A 17344-nucleotide genomic window follows, 5' to 3' on the forward strand; every position below is an offset into this window, starting at 1 on the left:
CAGGAGCGAGTGTTGCGGGAGCTGAACGAGGAGCTGGAGCGATTGATCAACACACGCCTCACGAGCAGCGGGACTTTTATTATGACATAGCCTCCGGCGCCGCTTCCGCTTTTCCGGTCATGAGTTTACGGGAGCTGTCCTTGTCGACAGAACCAGCGGCAGATGGTAAACAGTAATTATGTTCCATAAATAAGTAACACAATCCACCATAAAACGTGCAAGAAGTAAATAAGGAACTGCTTGAAGCGAGCTAGTGGTTTGCTGGACGCTAGACACTACTTCCGCATTTGTCCACGACACTGTTGTCATGTGGTTTCCACGTCAGTAAAGGCGGTAACAAAGGTAACTGACGTCATTGACAGGCGACTGCACTGCCCCGTGTCACTGTTTAGAATGGGAATTTTCTCATGATTTACAAGTAGTTGAAAACATTAGAGATATTGTTAGTAATCAGCTGGACAAAATATATAACACTAGCCTAGTGTTTTTTGGATATTTTACTGCAAAAATTTTACATATTGTACCTTTAACCACCAATAATCACATTAAGCTATGTGTTTTGTTATTTTCGGTACTTTCGAAGAAACAAAGTGTCATCTTTCAAGTTCTGTCCATTTATTAATGAAATTCAAACAATAAATGCCTTTTTGATACGGCATAACAGATCGCTGTATAGGCACCTCAGTTCAAGCGGCAGTTAAAGCAAATGAATTGAATCATCCCTTCCTCTTCACTACTAGTTATAGAATGAACATGAATGAACATCTGAAGCTATGTTGAAAGATGCAGCACAACTTACTGAAACATACATTGTGTAATTGCTCAATCAGTGTTTCAACCACGGAAAGACGTCAATAATAAAACAGCTTGTAAACGACGTCACATAGCATTACATTTACCTCAGAAAAGCCATTCAGTGTCCACAGCTTGTTAGTTTGCTCTTTCGCTAAATATAGACTATATTAGCCTATATATTAACTATATTATACTTAACCTGTTATTGATGTCTTAATTATTTAATGTATAGCCACTGTGTAAATGATTATATTTCAACAACGAATTAGAGAAACATAATTGTATTTTTTTCCAAATACTTAAAAAAAAAAAAAAAAAAAAAGTCATAATGCTTGTATGAGGCGCAAAGGCCAATACATACTAGAGCATATTTTTATTTTAGCATGCAGTTTGCATCTTAAAAACACATGTGTGAGATGCTGCAAACCACGTAAGACACAAATACAGCACTCAAAGACGCCCAACTAGTGCATGTTTATGTAAAAAAAAAAAAAAAAAAAGTGAGTCAGACGTATTTCTACTATAGAAAGTTTTTTTTTATTATTTTTATTATTGCATCAATCATTATATCATATCTCATTGCTTTTAAAAATTGTTTTTCATTGTGACAATTTAAAAAGTTGTTTGTCTCAAGAATCGCTTTATCCCCCCCCAACTCTATTGTTTAGTACTAGTGCTTGCTAAGGCAAGAATCACTATTACTATTGGTTATATTTTGGGTTGGGGATGTGCAACATGTTAAAAACACTCAGAACACCTTAGCAATGCCCTGGAGAACACCTGCAGCATCCTGAAATGTTTACATTTTAGAAAATGTAAAAATGTACCTGTAGGGTCTTTAAAATAAGTATTGTAGCGGTATCAATGTGCAGCATTAAGATCTAAAACTCTCCTTATCACTCTCAGGGTGCCACATCCCATCACCTGGGCCAGAACTTCTCCAGGATGTTTGAGATCATTTTTGAGGACCCTAAGAAACCAGGCGAGAAGCAGCTGGCCTACCAGAACTCGTGGGGAATCACCACTCGGACCATCGGAGTTCTGACGATGGTTCATGGAGACAACATGGGTCTGGTGCTCCCTCCCAGAGTTGCATGTCTGCAGGTGTGCTGGAGATCCATCATTTCTTCTTGGTTGTAATGGATAATAGCATTTTATGCAAACTTGCGATCTGATTCGCAGGTTGTCATCATCCCTTGTGGCATCACAGCCACTCTACCAGAAGCAGAGAAAGACCTCCTGTTGGCTCAGTGCTCCAAGTATCTTTCCAGACTACAGGAGGCCGATATCAGAGTCAAGGCCGACCTGCGTGATAACTACTCACCTGGCTGGAAGTTCAATCATTGGGAGCTGAAGGTATGGAGGTTCTCCATCTCAGCAGAATCACACCGATTAGGTCTGCTTGATTATGGAGAAAATCATGATTGTGATGATTTTGGTCAGTATTGTAATCATGATTGTGATGATTGGATGTGGGTGATATGACCTTATATAATCTTATAGGTTTTTTGTTGTTGTTTTTCAATGATATATACCAGGTGGTGAACTCCGGTCCTGGAGAGCCACAGTCCTACATAGTTCATAAAAACTCACCTTTCTAGTATCCCTTCAGACCTTGATTAGCTTGCTCAGATGTGTTTGATTAGGGTTGAAGCAAAACGCTGCAGGACTGTGGCTCTCCAGGGCCTGCGTTCGCCACCCCTCATATATATCAAATATAATTAGCTGGAAATAAGGTTGCTTTGATATCTCAAATTAGGATACTAGTGACGTTTCCTTTTATGGAGGGGCTAGGGTTGCCAAAAACACCAGTACTTTGGTACCAAGTCAGTAATAAAATTTAAAAAAAAATTGACAATACCATTTCTGCGTTTCTAGCATTTCTCATAAGTGTTTAAGTTAGTCAGAGTCCACACAACACTGCTCAACACCAGAGTTTTCGTTTTACTGCATGCTGTACACTCGCAAATCATTTCATTATTACCAACAAAGTGTATGTAAATAAGATGTAAAGCCACCGCTTTAAAGGGATGGAACAGATTGAGGCACAATAATTATTTTATCTCGATTATGGCTGACATGCTGTTTCTGAATGCAGGGTGTGCCCATAAGGTTAGAGGTTGGGCCAAAGGACTTAAAACAGGGCCAGTTTGTAGCAGTAAGAAGAGACACAGGACAGAAGGTTATCGTGCCAGAGGCTGACGCCGAGAAGAAAATCTCAACCCTTCTGGAAGAGATCCAGAACAATCTCTTTAAACGGTACAAACATACTCCTGCTTTTCAGTTCTTCACCTAATATCACTACATTCTGATCTGCCATTTCCTTCGGAGGCAGAATGATTTACTATTTTCAACTTGTCACAGGGCCTCTGATGATTTGAACAAACACATGGTTGTGGCCGATACGATGGAACAATTCCAGAAAGATCTGGACCAGGGAAGGGTAAGTAAACTGTGGGGATCCAGAGCTCTTTGGATACTATTTATTAATGCAAAACCAGAAATATGCCTAATTTTTGTGATTTTTCACAGATTGTGCAGATTCCCTTCTGTGGAGGCATTGAGTGTGAGGACTGGATTAAGAAGACAACAGCTAAGTAAGAGACTAGTCAATGGTTTTGGGTAGTTTTTCCTTGGTAACCAGGGTTTATTTAAGAGTTTGCAATGTTTTGCAATGATTGAGTCTGCAGTGTTTTTTTTTTTTCTTTTCTTTTTTTTTCCTACAATATAAAGGCAGCTATATATTTTAATGTATAGACCCCTTAAAAGTTTGTAAACATTGCAACGTTTCCTGGTGGGCGGGGCTTAGCTGGAGGCAAAAAGAGACGCTGGACTCAATGTTGACAAGCATAAGCTAGCACATTTTAGGAGGGATTTATTAAACATAGATGCAGAAGAAGGTTCAGAACTGTCCGAATATGTACAGTCACTGACTCTGCGGGAGCGTGACAGCTGTTTTTGTAAATTTACTTAAGTTTTGGATATTTCCTAGACAACATATGAATTACTTTCGGGTGGTTCGGGGAATTTTGTCAAGGCTTATTGTCTAATGTAACCTAACGCTGGGCTAACTATGATTATGGCTAGCAATGTGGATTATTTTAAGAGACCATTCAAAGGATGGCACACACAGCTATCGCTGTATGTTTGTTTAACATTTAAGCTAGCTAGTGCGCTGAAAGTTGGCGACTTTTCACCTATAAAACAGAAACTTGCTGATTTGTACTAGATAAAACCAACTCACCATTACATATGCATCGATTATTTTACCTGATATGAAGTGTGCACTGCAAACACGAGCATTATTTATGATCGTCTCCGTCTAGTCTGTACGCCGTATTGCATTCAACCACAATTATCTTTTTGATTTCTGTGAAGGAATGTCTGCCGGGATCTGGTAAAACTTTAGTTTTCAACCAAAAGTCCTGTTCCTTCTATTCTGGCAGCCAAAAACACAACAAGACGACATTTTAAAGTCAAAGCCTCAAACTTTTAGAGCGGCTGCTATGAGTTCTTCCTTATGTTTTGCCTCCAGCTAGAGCGGTGACGTCACAGTGACGTAGGCGATTAAGGGGTCTATAAAAACCCAAAAATGTTAAGTGTGACAAATTGGAAATGTGTTTCCCTGTTACCTGTCTTGTATAATTAAAAAAAATAAATAAATAAACACATTGTTTAAAAAAAAAAAAAAAAAGTTGTGTGATATAGAGACACAGGGTCCTTTAAAAAAAGGTATATGCTGGTTGCATAAACTAAACTTCATAACTTTTAATTCAGTTACATAAAAATGTACACTGGTCTAATTTTTGATACCAAAATGTAAGATCCATTGCTAGTCGGTCATAGTAGTACTAGTTTATGCAGATGGCCCGACTGCATCAAATTTAAAGCCATAAAAATTCTTAAATATCTTAAATGATGTAAGAAGTCTTAATTTTCATTTCAAGAGGTCTTAAATTTGGGGACAGTAAAACAGGAATGGTGATGTACCTTAATATGGTGATTGAACTTCAAAAGGCGATGAATTCGCAATTTTGCATGTTCTACCGAACGTTTATGCCAAGCAATTTCTTTATAACATCTACTGTTGATGAATTATGAATTATCTTCTAATAAGCGCAGCTGCATTGTATATAGGGGTTATTACGGTAACTGCTATATTTCTGCAGTTTCATAAGTGCCACCCTTAAAGAGGAAAGATAAGCTAGATATGGTTACTCTTAACACATACACTTTTTTCCTGTCTTCAGGGATCAAGACCTGGAGCCTGGAGCACCTTCAATGGGAGCCAAGAGTCTGTGTATCCCCTTCAAGCCCTTGAAGACTCTGCAGGCCGGTCAGATGTGCGTCAGCGGCAAAGAGCCTGCGCAGTTCTACACGTTGTTCGGTCGCAGTTACTGAAACAGTCTGTCATCCCCAAAATACTGACTCCCCTTATCATCAAATGCACTAGTAGGATAACTGCAAGACATCTGTCATCATCTCTAATCACTCTAAATACTGCTTTTTACTATATTTTAGAGGAACCCTCTATTTTTCAGGTCGCAGGTTTACTAACGGACAAGCAGAGAGTTTTAGGCTGAGATTTGACGTTCTATGCGACCATACTAAACCTTTGCACATCTTTGTCCTAAATAAATGTCTGACAATTATAAACTAAAATAATCTGTAATAAAGGGATTGTTAATTTAATCGTTTTTGTGCTCTTTTTGACTTTTGTGTCTGGTATGTTTACATGGGGATCAGAAAATAAGGTTTTTTATTAAATGATTGTAATGTTCCATAAACCAAGGGATTTCACTCTTTCACTGTGATGAATGGTTAGCGTCCATGGAAACAGATGAGTGGCGGGAAACTCAAAGGAAACTCCCACTTTCTATTCAATAACTCAGCTGACAAATATTAATGGACATGCTCTGACACTGAACACTGACTGCATTAATGAGTACACCCCTCTGAAAATTAACAAATTCAGCAATTACTCTTTGCTTAGAAGACGTGTCTGGGTTCTTCAGAGATAAAGGTCTGGTTTCACAGACAGGGCTTAGCCTAAACCAGGATTAGGGCTTAGTTCAATTGGGGCATTTAAGTAGCTTTATTAAACATACACTAGAAAAAACATTACTGGTGTGAATCTTGAGAAAAAACAGTGGCACTGTTTTCAAACTCAAACATGCATTTTAGTCTGGGACTAGCTTAGTCCTTGTCCCATAATTAGAGAATGATAATAAAGGCTACATTTGGTTGTAATTCTTCCCTCGCTGTGCTTCATGTTCGAACATGTGTCACAATTACATTACGAATAATGTAAAGCCTAGTGCACTTGTGTTGTAGAATCTGGCATCTTATGCCATTCTCGCCAGTGCATTGAGGGTCATTTTTGGCAGACCCATCAGCTCTGAAATAAGAAATTAAATGTGTCTGCCATCTGAGATGCTTTTGGCCAAATGGTACGGAGGCTTATGATTCAAGAGCAGAATGTTGGGTCAATGCATGAGCATCCTAGAGTCAATCATGGGACAGTGGTCCTTGATGGGTTTGTGTATTGCATTGACTGCTATGACATCGAGAATTGTTTCAGCGATGTGAGAAAATTCAATCCATCACACATACTTGGGAGGATGTGAGCTTTTTTTACTTAACCAAGTATCAACTAGTTTAATAGTTTTTTGAAACACAGCCGTGGTATTGCCCCAAAAAAATTACAGCGATGGTACCAAGGTATCAGATGGTAGTACTATAGTACTTTGATCCATACCATGGTACCACTTGGCTATAATATGTAAAGACACTGTAAAGTACTTCAATGAATTCTGTAGTATTTGGCAACATATACATTTTCTTAAGCAGCCCTAGAGGTCAATCATTAATCGATCCACTATAGCAAACAGCATATATTTTGTGCTGTTTTATGCATTTGAGAAATGGTGTTTTCTTTCAAATTTTGCAAATGTTAGAAAGTCATGCGATTATTTCTATTTTATTATAGCAGTAACTGAAAAAGTAATATTGTGGGTAAATCAAATGTAGGCTTATATACTGTAGGCCAATTACTAAATTAAGATTCATCTTACCAGTTACATTTTAGTCTGTGCTGTTTTTATTCACAAACGAATGATTTGCTCGTTTCAATCACTTATGAGTTCCCCTTTTATATATCCTCTTGAAGTGTTATTTTCAGCTCTTGTTATTTGAATTAGCTGTATCTATTTGTATTCTAATTGTATAGTTTGAATTATTTTCAATTATTCCTTTAATTTGAGTTTATAGATATTTAAATTAACTAACTTTTGTAGTTTAATAATTTAAATTAGAGCTTTTGTTATTCCATTTGGATTTTGGTTTGTTTAGCACTTATATTTTTTGACTCTGACGTGGAAATATTAACCCAATAACATTAAAATAAAATTGAATAATAAAAATGCAGTATCACAGAAACCAGGTTCAGATCAATAAGAGAACAATTCAACTCCTCAAACAATGTAACTCAAACTCAATAACATCTCAGCCTGTGAACACATTTCTTAGTCCATCGAACTTTGTATGTGTATGAATCATAGACTAAAAAAAAATTGGATGTAGTGTCCGTGGCGTCGCCCGTAGATTTTTGAAGTGAAAATGAGGCTGCTGCCATTTTAGCAGCACATCACTCCTGGATAACTGAAAATGGCAGGACATGGTTGGAGCTGAGGTGCCTGCTTGCTGAAACAACGCCCAACTAGCGTGGCATGATCATGTTAGCAGGCAAAGGAGCTACACTATATTGCCAAAAGTTTTGGGACGCCTGCCTTTACATGAACTTTAATGAAATCCCATTCTTAATCCGTAGGGTTTAATATGCAGTTGGCCCACCCTTTGCAGCTATAACAGCCTCAAATCTTCTGGGAAGGCTTTCCACAAGGTTTAGGAGTGTGTTAATGGGAATTTTTGACCATTCTTCTAGAAGCACATTTGTGAGGTCAGGCAGTGATGTTGGCGAGAAGGTCTGGCTCACAGTCTCCGCTCTAATTCATCCCAAAGGTGTTCTATGGGGTTGAGATCAGGACTCTGTGCAGGTTAGTCAAGTTCCTCCACACCAAACTCACTTATCCATGTCTTTATGGACCTTGCTTTGTGCACTGGTGTGCAGTCATGTTGGAACAGGAAGGGGCCATTCCCAAACTGTTCCCACAAAGTTGGGAGCATGAAATTGTCCAAAATGTCTTGGTATGCCGAAGCATTAAGAGTTCCTTTCACTGGAACTAAGGGGTCAAGCCCAACCCCTGAAAAACATCTCTACACCATAATCCCCCTCCACCAAACTTTACACTTGGCACAATGCAGTCAGGCAAGTACCGTTCTCCTGGCAAACGGCAAACCCAGACTCGTCCATCGGATTGCCAGACAGAGAAGCGTGATTCATCACTCCAGAGAACACATCTCCTCTGCTCTAGAGTCCAGTGGCGGAGTGCTTTACACCACTGCATCCGACGCTTTGCATTTCACTCGGTGATGTAAGGCTTGGATGCAGCTGCTTCAATTCTTTTTCAAATGTTTGCAGAAGCAGTCTGCATGCCTAGGTGTTTGAATTTATACACCTGTGGCCATGGAAGTGAAAAACAAACTAGAACACTTTTTGTCCACAAAAGTGTTAAATCCATGAAATATTGCTATATTGTCCATTGTTTGCATCATGTTTCTTCTGAACGATCTGCTCTCCATCATCGTTTTTTGTGGACTTTGTGATTTTGTGGTGTCTTGAGGCATATTCTCTAGCCATTGTCATTGTAGTAAATCTCACGAACAAAACTTTTAACCAATTCCAAGACAAGCCAACAATGTTTGTTCTGTTTATCTTCCACATGTGTGCACATGTACACAGTACACATCTGTCTTGACTATAAGAACAGCAAGCCATATTATTTGATAATTATATGAAATAATCCTGAAAAAAAGCACAAACACGGCAGAGATGCCAAATTAAGTGGGTGGAATTAGCTAAGGTTAAGTGATGAAGGTAAAGTGACAACACTCAGGTGACCATAACCTTAATTATATGGCTTCCGTATAATATAATTTAAATGGATGAGTTATAAAAAAATGAATCCCCCTCAGAGTTGTCATGAAGGGCAAAATTAGCTGTATACATCAAAACCACAATTTGTACCAAGATGTAAACATGTTTTTTGTTTCTGCTGTAAAGTTGAGCATTTTAATATGGGGCTCAATGAGATTCTGCTCTCTTTTGGAGCCTGTCCCTAGCAGCCAGTCAATGAATTGCAGTTTAAGTCACTTCCGTATTGGCTTCAAGAGAAACTAGGGGAGGTTGCTGCTTGGTATGAATGAGTGTACTTTTGTGGAATTCATAGTAGGAAAAATCTGGAGTGCAGCAGTCAGTATAGTGCAAAGGAATCGTTAGAGAAATGTCAGTTCAGTCCTAGCAATTAGAATTCAACGCAATTGAATGGGTTCCACTTTAATAGAAGAAAGGCACTAATCTGTTGACGTAGTGCAGAATTTATTCTCTCTTCTCTTTAAATCAACAGTCACTCTGTGGGTGGCCTACCATCTCAGTTTTTGAAGAGTTCAAACCAATCACACACACACAAAAAAAACCTAACCTGTTCATACAAACATTGTTAATATAAAATACAACATCTCTTATACATTTAATCCTTAACCTACATGAAGATACTACACTTTTTTCTCAACTCAGTACATACGTAACATTCATGGATATGTCATCATGTGCAATTTAGCATTGGAGTCCCTTATTGGAATATCATATTACATTTCATACCCCTTCTTTAACTTTTAATGCACATAAAACAGAAAATGTTTCAGAACAACAGTACATAAATGTAACAGTCAATTTAAATAAAATAAACACAATATTATATGGAAACTTGCCAAATCCGGGGAGTTTCCACATGCATTTTCCATCCACATCAGATATCTCTCTCTCACTGCTTTCCTGCCTCTCGTCTTGATGACATCATGCAGTGTCACATTTTTTTCAGTGTTTAGTTATTTTAATTATTTTTTCTCTTATTATTTCAAATTACACAATGACTTTGATTAAACATTTCAGCATTAAACATTTATAAGCCTGACAGTTAGCCTGCCCTAGACCAGGTTAGAGTCCCAGAATGAGTTGCCGGAGCGACTGAGCTTGAGCTATGTTAAATTAGCTATATGAAACCAAATCATTTGACAAAGAGTCAGACTAACTGAAATAAGCATAGCTTAACTTGTGTTACACTGTAAAAAAAAATCCCAGTAAAATTTACGGTAAAAAACGGCAGCTGTGGTTGCCAGAACTTTACCTCAAAAAATACAATAGCAACATAATTTACGGTAAAATAACGTATTTCATGATTTCACTGATATAATGTTAGTTTACCAACCTAATGAAGTACTAATATCTGTTTTGTACCTTTATAATACACTGACAGTCACCAAACACAGTGGTGATAAGAGTCACATGATGAATCAAAGTTCATCACAAGCAGATTTTCCACAAGCTGAGAAGGACAATACTAACATTTAGAAGGTGCACACAGTGTCATTCACACACACACTAAACACCATCATGGTAACATGCATGAAATTTTAAAAAATGCAATAAACATTAATTTAACAACATTAGATGTAACATAAAATCCTAATGTACGTAACTGATTAGAAAAAAATGAGAAAAACTAAGAATAATAATATATCAAATGTGAAGTGTCACGCAGGGAATTGTGGGAATTTCAATTTACGTTTTTTCACTGTAAATTTTACAATGAATTGTTATTTTTCACTTCCAAAAACTGTGAATTTAACGGTATTATACCATAAAATTACATTAAATGTACCGTTAGATCTATTACAGTTATTCACCGTATATAGTACGGAAACTTTCTGTAAACCAATTGACAGTTTTTCACCGCAGCATTTTTACAGTCTTTTACTGTTAAAATCACAGTCATTTTTTACAGTGTATGAAACAGGCCTTAGGTGGCCGAAGGGCGATGTTACATTAGTGTAGTTGTTCTGGACTCATTGGTGGTTTTAATGGAAATGAACGGCTAAAAACAGCAGAATGCTATGATCCAAACACAAACCAGTTGACAATGTTGGCGCCAAGCGTGCCACACGAGTCCTGAACAGTGAAGTCAAAGCATCTCCCAAATGTTTGGAAGCAGTATATGTCATAAACCCCGCCCTCTCCATGAAATGTATTGTAATGGGACATGAGACAAACTAAAAAAATCAAATTACACTTAAAATATTTTTTTCCAAAGACAGTTTCTGTCATTTTAGGCAGTTTTTACCACAATGGTGTTAGTTCAGATGTCTATTTGATGCTATAAAAGTATAGGTAGCTATTTGATGCTATAAAAATTGGGGTGTGACATCATTATTGACAGGTGCCAACAAACTTTTTTCTGGATCTTTGCGAGGAAATATGAAAATACAAAATAAGACATGTTATCAACTGTACCAAATTGATATATATTTACAAACAAGGTTGGTGGTCATAGTGCCAGTTGTTTGCAAAGTGCCAAGGTCTTCAACCCTCCCACTGTCCTCTGGCATGATGAGGTTGATTATTTATATAACGAGGTTTGGGCCATACAAAATATGGGAGTAATTGGAGGGGGTTGGGAGATGGGTGTGAAATATGGGAGATTTCTGGGAAAAACAGGAGTGTTGACATAAGTCAGGTATAAGTTACACTGTAAAAAAAATCCCGTTGTTTCTACGGAAAAATACCGGCAGCTGTGGTTACCAGAACAATACTGTAAAAATGACATCTAACCGTAAACATACTTACGGAGTTACATGTGAATTTTACATTTTAAATCTGTTAAATTTACGGTAAAATAACGTATTTCATTAACTGGTATAATGTTAATTTACCAACCTAATGAAGTACTAATATCTGTTTTGTACCTTTATAATACACTGACAGTCACCAAACACAGTGGTGATGAGAATCACATGATGAATCAAAGTTCATCACAAGCAGCTTTTCCACAAGCTGAGGCGGACAATACTAATATATAGAAGGTGCACACAGTGTCATTCACACACACACTAAACACCATCATGGTAACATGCATGAAATTTTAAAAATGCAATAAACATTAATTTAACAACATTAGATGTAACATAAAACCCTAATGTACATAACTGATTAGAAAAAAATGAGAAAAACTAAGAAGAAACAGAGTTATTTCAGCGAAAATATATCAAATGTGAAGTGTCACGCAGGGAATTGTGGGAATGTCAATATACGGTTTTTCACTGTAAATTTTACAATGAATTGTTATTTTTCACGTCCAAAAACTGTGAATTTAACGGTATTTTACCGTAAAATGACATTAAATGTACCGTTAGATCTATTACAGTTATTCACCGTATATAGTACGGAAACTTTCTGTAAACCAATCAACAGTTTTTCACCGCAGCATTTTTACAGTCTTTTACTGTTAAAATCACGGTCATTTTTTACAGTGTAATCATTTACAAAACATATATAAACATTCATAAATGATTAGAAATTGATATGCTAATGATTTACAATTGTGTTATCTTAAAAATGTTTAAATCATGAAATAAATTAAATAGCTCATCAGTATATGGTCAATAAGTTATTAGTTGATACTTTATTTATCAATTATAAATCACTTAAGTATTCATGTTAAATCTTTTCACTCATCAGCACAGACTTGTGTTGTGTGTGAAGTGTGTGGGATCTAGTGATAAAGTGAACTGGGCTTTACCTTTCACTGAAGCTCATAACACTGAATCTCATATCAGGTGCACAGCAGTTAAAGACTCTGCGTGTGTTGGAGAAGACAGCTGTCTATACCCTCACCACTCAATATTTACACTGCAGTACACTACAAGTGATATGAAAACACATGAATAAATAATTTACAAACCTTTCTGCATCCCCTTGAAATTTTTTACATATTTCTGTGTATTTGGCCTTTTAGGCGTTTTTCATGTTCCACTGCCCTTCCTGTCTGTAATGGATTCAGTTCACTTTCACGGCTTGAAATGTTTTGGGATAGTTGGCAAATTATGCTTTTGGGAAACACACCCCAGATGTACAGTATTTAATGAGAATGGTCAGTAAAATAATTCTGATAACTGATGTCTGTGGAATGTAAGCTGCCTGAATACATTGTGTAAAAATGCGTGGGGAGCGACAGCCTGACAGGAAGGTCACAGTACATTGTTCTCTGGAATGTGAACTGTAAAAACTGTCTGTGCAACTGACTTCAACGAGGATACTTCATGATTTCACAACCAATAAATACCCAACAGATTATCCCCAGTATTTCATCTTCTTTTTTTTTTTTTTAGTTAATAAGTTCCCTATTGTTAGGACTGGTGTTGCAGTATTCAAACACATGGCGAAGGAGATATCTTCAAGGACATTTAATGGAGTGCATTGAACAATGAACAAGGAACAAGGATGTAACTCACAACCCCATGTAGGATATAAAAAAAAATAAATAAAAAAAACGATACAAGGAACAGACTGAAATTAAGGGCATATATACACAGGAAACAGAGGACTAAACAAGACTAATTAACTAGACACACCTGAACTGAAGACACTAAGTAATCAGTAACCAAGGATACAAACAGACTGGCAAATGAGGAGAACTGAAACAATAAACAAACTCATACATGAACAGAAGAGGGAAAGAGATCAAAAACCTACTCAAAACATAACCCTGACACCTATGTGTATTTCTATAGTTTATTCAGTTCATGTCATTTGCTTTATACGTAGTCCTGTGAGTTCCTGTTCCAATTGGATTTATTCATTAAGACTATTTTTGGTTGTCTGATTTAATTAATCATTAACTAATGATTTGAAAATGCATCATTATGTCATGACTTTACTTGTTGAGGCACATGACTATTAACTAATTGTTAAGTAATATGTCATTAATGGGTTTGGACAGCTGCACATGCAGTGAATGTAATGACAGAGAATGTGTTTGAAGGATGGGTCAGTTGGGCTGCACACAAATAACAGCACACCAGAATCTGAACTATTGACCACTGTTACACTGTGTTTAAACTAGACGCGACCATTATCGAGTCATGTGACAGACCATTGCCAGTCCATTTGTCTTTCATAACAGAAGTGATGTTTTGTTGTGTCGTGCTGCATCCAGTGTAGCATCTCTATCACTGATTATAATGGGCTCTATTCCCTTTGTTTTTTGTTTTTTATGAATAAAGATTGATCTATTGAAAGCAGTTATTTTGAGTTAGATTTTCTCCTCCTATTTAAATTTGATATTGAGGGGGTACATACAAAACATTTGCCCACCAGCAACTATAGTTGCCGCACATTCAAATACAATTTTCATGAAAAAAAAAAAAAAAAAAAAAAAAAACCTGGGGAAAATAAATGCAGAACATGTTCACATAGGACATTATTAACACAACTATATGCATGAAACAATTCAGAAAAAAATGGGTTAAATAATTAAATAAATAATAGATCTGCCTATGGAAGTAAATTAATGCCAAATGTTTTTGAAATAAAAAGCTTGTTGAATTGCTCTAAATGAAAAAAAAATATGCATTACATTAGCTGTACTTGCATTTAGATGCACTGTATTTTTAAGGCTTGCATTTTTATGGGATGAAATTCAACACAGTCGTATATTTAAGCTGTGAATATTTCAATTAAAAATATTTCACACACATTTTCATTATTAAAAATTAAATAATTCATATTCACATTTCAAATTTCACTTCCAAGATATTTATTCTGTTTAAAAATACAACCTATAAAATTCGACTAGAAATTTTCAGTCCATTTTATTTCACTTTACAAATTCGCTTCCACAAATTCAGTGGCTCAAATTCGGCAGAAAATTCAACATTTCACATCCGGGAACTGCAGGAAGAGCAGTAGAGTGCCGATGCATCATCTCTATCTGCTGTTAGTCTTCTTCACCAGCAGGTGCCGCTAGCGGCTGTTTAGGAAGACCAAAGCAACGCTAGTAAGTCATCATTCATTCATAAAAACGGATTTACAGAAATGGAGCAAGTGGTAAGTGAATGTGTGATGATTATCAGGGCCAGTATAAATGCAGAAAAGCTGATAAAGACACAAAAGCTGCATTTATGTTTAATTCAGTGTATTTACGCTTACTTTCCCTGTGTAGCTACAGCTTTCTCTCCAGTGAACAAGATAACGTTATTGCCCGATGCTGGTGTACAGATCAAACGTTAAATCTGAGATATACATATATTTCTCTCTGTTGATAAGTTTCCTTAAATTTATATCGCAGCGCGGTGTTGTAATAATAGGGTTTCCCTCATCCGTCATAGGATTCCCCTGCCATCAGGACATATAAACTCTTAACACAGCTTAATGGACTCGTACAGTGATATAAAAGACCAAACTCGCACCTCATTTGTGATGTAGGTTAGACTATATAGGCTCCAAGAAAGCAGATACTGGCATTAAGTTGATTTGACGCTGAACGTTTGATTATGATATTCGAAAATTTAGGGACCGTCTCTAAAGTTACGACATTTGGTATTCACGTTTCTACCTTCTACCAAAATCTTGTAGACACACATGCACATATACATATTCAAACACACCTCACTCAAAGCACATGCATATATACTATTTCTTTTTTTTTATTTACATGTTCATCACACCATTTTTTTTACTTTGTTCATTTTTTATTTTACCTGATCATAGATTATCCTGCTTATACAAATTTTAAATAAAATTTAGAAATAAAATTAACAAAGTAGAACTAATTGTGTGATGAATGTGTAAAAAAAAGAAAAAGTATATGTGCATGTACTTTGAGTTGAGTGTGTTTGAATGTGTGTGTGTGTGTGTGTGTGTGTGTGTGTGTGTGTGTGTGTGTGTGTGTGTGTGAGAGAGAGAGAGAGAGAGAGAGAAGGGTGCATCACTCTTCGACCTGGCACCTATAGATGAACACTTCACAGGTAGTTTTGGTGATTGTAAATCATTCTCATCAAATGTTATTGAGCTTCTAATTATCCAATACAGTAGTGAAATACATAGCAATCTTTACATATTACTTGACAGTTTATTTGGAAACACTTTACAGTAAGGTTCATAATGTATTAACTAATGTGAACTATCCATGAGCAACACATTTGTTGTTGTATTTGTTCATCTTTGTTAACGTTAATAAAAATACAGCAGTTCATTGTTCATGTTACTTCACTATGCATTAACTAAAGTTGACAAATACAACTCTTGATTTTAATAATGTATTAGTAAATGCTGGAATTAACATTAACAAAGATTAGTAAGTGCTGTAGAAGTGCAGTTCATTGTTCGTTCATATCAACTATTTAATATAAAGTGTTACCTTTTATTTTAATAAACATCAATAATCTAAAAGGTTTGCATTATACCTGACACCTAGATAAACACTTTAGAGTTGGTTTTGTGACTAAGTCATTCTCTTTAAATGCTATTGAAGGTAGAAACGTGAATACAGAATGTCGTAACTTTAGAGACGGTCCCTAAATTTGCGAATATTATAATCAAACGTTCAGCGTCAAATCAACTTAATGCCAGTATCTGCTTTCTTGGAGCCTATATAGTCTAACCTACATCACAAATGAGGTGCGAGTTTGGTCTTTTATATCACTGTACGAGTCCATTAAGCTGTGTTAAGAGTTTTATATGTCCTGATGGCAGGGGAATCCTATGACGGATGAGGGAAACCCTATTATTACAACACCGCGCTGCGATATAAATTTAAGGAAACTTATCAACAGAGAGAAATATATGTATATCTCAGATTTAACGTTTGATCTGTACACCAGCATCGGGCAATAACGTTATCTTGTTCACTGGAGAGAAAGCTGTAGCTACACAGGGAAAGTAAGCGTAAATACACTGAATTAAACATAAATGCAGCTTTTGTGTCTTTATCAGCTTTTCTGCATTTATACTGGCCCTGATAATCATCACACATTCACTTACCACTTGCTCCATTTCTGTAAATCCGTTTTTATGAATGAATGATGACTTACTAGCGTTGCTTTGGTCTTCCTAAACAGCCGCTAGCGACACCTGCTGGTGAAGAAGACTAACAGCAGATAGAGATGATGCATCGGCACTCTACTGCTCTTCCTGCAGTTCCCGGATGTGAAATGTTGAATTTTCTGCCGAATTTGAGCCACTGAATTTGTGGAAGCGAATTTGTAAAGCGAAATAAAATGGACTGAAAATTGCTAGTCGAATTTTATAGGTTGTATTTTTAAACAGAATGAATATTTTGGAAGTGAAATCTAAAAGGTGAATATGAATTATTGAATTTTTAATAATGAAAATGTGTGTGAAATATTTTTAATTGAAATATTCATAGCCTAAATATACGACCATGTTGAATTTCAGCCCATAAAAATGCAAGCCTTAAAAATACAGTGCATCTAAATGCAAGTACAGCTAATGTAATGCATATTTTTTTTCAAATAGTGCAATTCAACAAGCTTTTTATTTCAAAAACATTTGGCATTATTTTACTTCCATATCTGC

At 36.4% G+C, this 17344-nt stretch overlaps 1 protein-coding gene across 1 annotated transcript in view; it reads left to right on the top strand.

Moving 5' to 3' along the window:
• eprs1 (glutamyl-prolyl-tRNA synthetase 1) overlaps window positions 1–5481 on the top strand; it is a 34235-nt gene extending 28754 nt beyond the window's left edge. The window contains exons 29-34 of the mRNA XM_067367559.1: window positions 1702–1899; window positions 1978–2151; window positions 2894–3054; window positions 3160–3238; window positions 3328–3392; window positions 5046–5481. Of these exons, the coding sequence (XP_067223660.1) occupies window positions 1702–1899; window positions 1978–2151; window positions 2894–3054; window positions 3160–3238; window positions 3328–3392; window positions 5046–5196 (828 nt within the window). The 3' untranslated portion in view covers window positions 5197–5481. The remainder of the gene's footprint in view (window positions 1–1701; window positions 1900–1977; window positions 2152–2893; window positions 3055–3159; window positions 3239–3327; window positions 3393–5045) is intronic.
• Window positions 5482–17344: the final 11863 nt, after the last annotated feature.

The sequence above is a fragment of the Chanodichthys erythropterus genome, chromosome 18, assembly GCF_024489055.1.
Source record: "Chanodichthys erythropterus isolate Z2021 chromosome 18, ASM2448905v1, whole genome shotgun sequence".
In the NCBI taxonomy this organism is placed as follows: Eukaryota; Metazoa; Chordata; class Actinopteri; order Cypriniformes; family Xenocyprididae; genus Chanodichthys; species Chanodichthys erythropterus.